The sequence below is a fragment of the Pantherophis guttatus genome, chromosome 2 (genome assembly GCF_059756535.1).
Source record: "Pantherophis guttatus breed Tessera chromosome 2, ASM5975653v1, whole genome shotgun sequence".
NCBI lineage: Eukaryota > Metazoa > Chordata > Lepidosauria > Squamata > Colubridae > Pantherophis > Pantherophis guttatus.
The window spans coordinates 121,614,395-121,619,949 of NC_142064.1; the positions used below are offsets into that span (position 1 = coordinate 121,614,395).

The 5,555-nt window shown below is 38.1% G+C and overlaps 1 protein-coding gene across 1 annotated transcript; it reads left to right on the plus strand.

The window, feature by feature from the left end:
- Positions 1 to 4,305: 4,305 nt before the first annotated feature.
- On the plus strand, positions 4,306 to 5,261 carry LOC148115295 (olfactory receptor 1L6-like). Its single transcript, XM_087885040.1, has one exon. It carries the CDS (start codon positions 4,306 to 4,308, stop codon positions 5,242 to 5,244), a length of 939 nt encoding a protein of 312 aa, XP_087741166.1. The 3' UTR covers positions 5,245 to 5,261.
- Positions 5,262 to 5,555: the final 294 nt, after the last annotated feature.

The window sequence follows — 5,555 nt, forward strand, 5'->3', positions numbered from 1 at the left end:
TTATTTTTTATTACCTTCTCCATATTATTTTTCTGCTAAAAGGGCTGTATATATCAAACAAAGCAAATTACAAAACCAGAAATAGCTCTAAAGAAAGCAAAATTTAAAAGAAGATGGAGGATAAAGGGACATTATAAAGGAGAGACTGATCTTTGCATAATTAAAGAAAGCCTTTGTCCATTTCAGTAATGTCCATACACATTGCAGAATCTCATAAAAACTTAGCTTATTTTAACTTTGACCAAATAACCAACTTTATATTCCTTACTTTTACTTTGAAAATTTTAATCTCTAAAGTTCATCAGTCACTCTCTCAGCCCAACTCATCTCACAGGGTTGTTGTTATGGGGAAAATAAAAGGAGGAAGGTGTGTTGGATACATTCACTGCCTTGAGTTATTTGTAAAAACAATAAAGATGGAATAAAAATAAAATAAAATAAAATAAATATTGTAAGATTTAATCCCTCTTCCATTCTTCTTTATCCCACTGCAAAGACTTCTTCAAGTCCCTGATGTAAATCTAATTAAAAGACATTATTCAGGTAATTCTCTTGGTGTAATTTTGTAAATCCCAACCCTAAACCCAATTCCAGGTAGGGATTTTTCTTCTTTTTGCCTGTAATTTTTAGTCTCTTCTAGTGTCTAATTTATATCATAAAGTCTCTAATCTCGGTTATGATTAATATAATTAATATATTAATATAATTAATTCCAACATATTGAGGTAAAAGTTTCAATATTCTAAATTTCTCTGGATATTTAATTAATTTATAACTTTCTTGGATCAAAAATCTTATTTATCTTATTGTCATTTATTTCATTTTTTTAAAAAAATCATAAATATATAGTTCTTTTCTTTGGTTTATCTTCAAACTCATCAGCAGATTTTCAAACATCTTTTTGAACATCTTCAATACTTTTAAGATAATTAAATAAGCAATTTCTGAAAGTGATTAGGTTAATGAATCAAGTGCCTTTAAAAGGCAACCAAGTGCCATGGTTATGAGCATGATGATTGAGTCTTTCATTTTCCAACACTGAAACCGATGGGAAGAGCAGCCATCCAAGGCAGATAGGTGATCTCCCATCTTCTCCATGTCCAGATGGAAGGAAGACCAGAGGTTCTGAAGAACCACCAGTGTATTTGCCAGTTCTTCAATCTTTGCCATGGTTATCATCTCCATTCTCCATGGAGAAGTGTTTGCTTGCCGTGCAGATTGCACACCAGTTTTGAATGAGGAAGTGAAACTCTTTCCAAAGAATTCTAGGATCTGAGGGTGGGGGGATTTAATATCTACAGCCATTCAATCTTGGTATAATTAAGACAGAACATCAACTATATCACTTGAACAATGCAGAGTTGATATGTATAAATATTTGTATTAAACAATCTATTAAATGATACCATGCCCCAAAATGACACATTATGGTTTTATGTAGATGTTAAACAAGAGGGGAGAGATTATTGAGCCTTGTGGTACCTCATATAGAAGGGACTGAGGGTGTAACCTCTAACTTTCTGTCAAGTCTAACTGGAAATTGCCATGAAGGAAAGAGAAGAACCAACCTAACATGGTGCCCCCATTTCCCAAACCTCACAGCCAGTCCAGAAAGATATTGTGATTGATTGTATCCAAAGCTGCTAGAAATCAAGGAGAGGTCAATGGATGTACCATCTCCTCCCAAAGACATCAAAAATCATTGACAAGCATAATTATTACTGACTCCATACTAAATCCATGAACCCTGGCTGGAACAGATACAAATAATTTGCTTCCTCTAAACTTCTTTGTAACTGGAATCTGACCATCTTTTCAACAACGAAGAAGGTCCCATTTTTTAAATGGAAAATTGAAGACATGACAGTAATTATAAAAAATTGTTGGTTCCAGGCACAGCCTCTTGAGGGGGCACATTGCCTCCTCCTTCAAGTCTAAAGGCATGACTCCCTCCCTGAAACAGGCCAACTCCACACCATGGACCCAATTGCAGGACACCTCTTGAGTGGTTTCAACAACCTGGGAGGGCCTAGATGTATACAGCTTGGAGAATCCTGCCCACTTCCTTAATAGTGACCAATTCAAACTCATCCCAGATTACAATGGAAGACCCAGGCATTTTAGCCAGAGCTTCTCCCTAGCTGAAGTCCACCTCTGAGTGGATCTGCATGACTTATTTTAAGCCAAGTGGCTAGAATATTCTTCACAGCAGCCCTGCAGATGATCCTGTGGCCCACCCTTCCCCAAGCAACACAGGGTGGCTGGATTGGTAGACACAAAAAGAATGGAGAAATATTGACATTTCACTGTTCTTATAATGAGTAATCCAGTATATGGGTCATGTTATGAACATATCATCACACCTTTGCCAAACAAGTGCAAAGTTATACAGATAATAGGAAGCTTCATGGATATTGTTTGTGCAGACAAGGAAACTTGTTGCAACTGTAGGAAACCTGACAACAGGCAAATACTTCATCTGAAAGAGAAAGTTATGAAGGAGGTCCATTCTAAAGTATGCAAGAGGAAAATACTTTCTCCACGGCAGGTATAAAATAATTGGGAAAGGCTAATGGTGGTAGGTGCATGCCTATCAATTTTAAAAAACGGTCATTGTAATTGAACCTCTCACAATAATTTAAATGCAGAGATTATCAACCAAAGTTTTTACAGCAAGATAATAAAATGCTACATTTAACCCTGCAAATTAAGCTATTCTGAAATGCAAACTGAAATAGCTGAATGGAAAATAAGCAATATTAGGATTGCAGTGGTACGTTTTCAGTGTTTGCAACTGGATGAAACTGTTAGGCAGATTTACCCACTGGGTGTTGTTGCTATTTATTCATTTAAGCTTTCAAAGAGATTTTTATTCTAAAGCTAGTGATATATATTGATAATCCTCTATTAGATGAGAAAAAGCAAGTCTTACTCTGATCCGTAATGTTAATATTCTGGTGATAGGGATTTCCTAATATAAAACTGTACATTACAACTGGTGATGTTTGCCACTGGGAAGTAAATTTCTGGAGATCCAACATATTGAGAGAAATACTGTTTGCTCTTGTTTATTTAAAAAAACACACAGTTATGTATGGTATCCACCAATCTAGCCAATTTTAGATTGCTTGGCATTCCTGTTATATATTTTATTTTTGATTAACAAGTTCCCTGAAGAGTGTCTTCATAATGGGTACTTACTTTCCTTGGGGAGCTCAATGAAGATGAATTATCTTCATCTCATTACAATAAGAGCCCTATTTATGCCATTGCCAAGTCACTTCTGCTTCACTCCCATCAAAGAGATCCATCAAAGAGATCCATCTTTAGTGGAGACATCCAGTTCCAGTAGAGATATGGTAGAGTATCCATTTATATTTTATGGGCAAAAGATACTATCTTAGTGCTCTTTGAGCATTTTGTCCCTTTTTCTTGTGTCCACATCTAAAATAACATATAATTTTGCACATTTTGTTTTCACATTCTTTGAACTCAGTTCACACTCAGCATGTTGTACCTGAATGAGACCAGAACAATGATCACATGAAGTGTTAATACCACTTTATAATGCCTTGGTAAGGCCACACTTGGAATACTGCATTCAGTTTTGGTCGCCATGATGTAAAATAGATGTTGAGACTCTAGAAAAAGTGCAGAGAAAAGCAACAAAGATGATTAGGGGACTGGAGGCTAAAACATATAAAGAACGGTTGCTGGAACTGGGTATGTCTAGTCTTAGGAAAAGAAGGACTGGGGTGACATGATAGCAGTGTTCCAATATCTCAGGGGTTGCCACAAAGAAGAGAAAATCAAACTATTCTCCAAAGCACCTGAGGGTAGGACAAGAAGCAATGGGTAGAAACTAATCAAGGAGAGAAGCAACTTAGAACTGAGGAGAAATTTTCTGACAGTTAGATTAATTAATCAGTGGAACAACATACAAGGCCAGTCAGAGGTGGTATTTCTCCGAACTACTCAAAATTTCTGGTACCAGTTCTCCAGAACTGGTCAGAACCTGCTGAATACCACCTCTGGTCCTAACATGTCAGTAGGATTATCAGTCACTCACAAAAGGTGAAACAGAAGAGATATTGGCCATATTTAGAGGAGGTGCTTTTTTCTGTTGCTGAAACATAAATTGAAAAAAGTTACTGTAGATATCTTCTACAAGAAAAAATACTTTGAATAAAGATATTTGACAGTTGTAAATTCCTCCTCTCAAATTAGTTTAGTACTTTTGGATCCATCTGAAATACAGAGCAGAGAAGTAGAGAAGAACTTGATCCTAAATGCCTGAGTTGCGGGATGAACGCAGAAAAGAAGAATCAAACCATCTCTGCTGGATTCATCCTCCTGGGTTTCTCCTCCTCACCAGACCACCAAGGTTTTCTCTTTCCCATCTTCCTCTGTATGTACCTGCTTTGTCTGCTAGGAAACCTCTTGATAATCTTGCTGATCTTCTCCAGTACCAATCTCCTCCAAGCTCCCATGTATTTCTTCCTCTGTCACCTATCACTGGCTGACCTTGGATTTAGTTCTGCTGCAGTGCCTAAATTGCTGTACAACTTAGCGACCCAGACAAAAGCAATATCCCATAATGGTTGCCTGACACAGATGTATTTCTTTCTGAGTTTTGCTACTACAGATAACTTTCTCCTGGCCTCCATGGCGTATGACCGCTATGTAGCCATCTGCCGCCCCTTGCACCATGCCAGAGTCATGAGCTTCAAGTACTGCCTTGTTTTGGTTGCTGGATCTTGGCTACTAGCTCATTCCCATGCCTTGTTATACACCCTGTTGTTCTCTAATTTTACCTTCTGTGCTTCTCGAGAAATCCCCCATTTTTTCTGTGACCTCCACCCTTTATTGAAAATCTCTTGTTCCGGCACCTCCATTGTTGATAAGCTTCTTGTCAGTGAAGGGACAGCAATTGTCCTTGGGCCTCTGCTTCTCATTCTTTTCTCTTATATCTTCATTGTCCTGAAGGTGGTGAAGCTTCCATCTAAATCCAAAAAGTACAAAGCTTTCTCTACTTGCAGTGCCCACCTCACCACCGTGGCTTTGTTCTATGGCACGGTGATAGGCACCTACCTCCGCCCATCATCTTCCTATTCTGTCTCGAGGCTGAGAGTGGCATCAATATTCTATACAGTAGTCACCCCTATGCTCAATCCTTTCATATACAGCCTGAGGAACAGCGAGATGCATGCAGCCATCAAGAGACTGGTAAGGAATTGGTTTTAGTGGACCCAGCACCCTCAGCCACGGGTACAAATAAGCATGGCTATTAATGGCCAATGTTCAGTTACAACAATTAATCAGTGGAACAACTTGCCTCCAGAAATTGTAAATGCTCCAACACTGAAAGTTTTTAAGAAGAGATTGGATAACCATTTGTCTGAAGTGGTGTAGGGTTTCCTGCCGAAGCAGGGAGTTGGACTAGGAAACATCCAACATCTCTTCCAACTCTGTTATCTTGTTCTCTAGCATTTAGAGCATACCAGTTTTTCTGTTAGTCTCTTGTCTGTAAAAGAATCGCAAAGTGCAACCAAGCT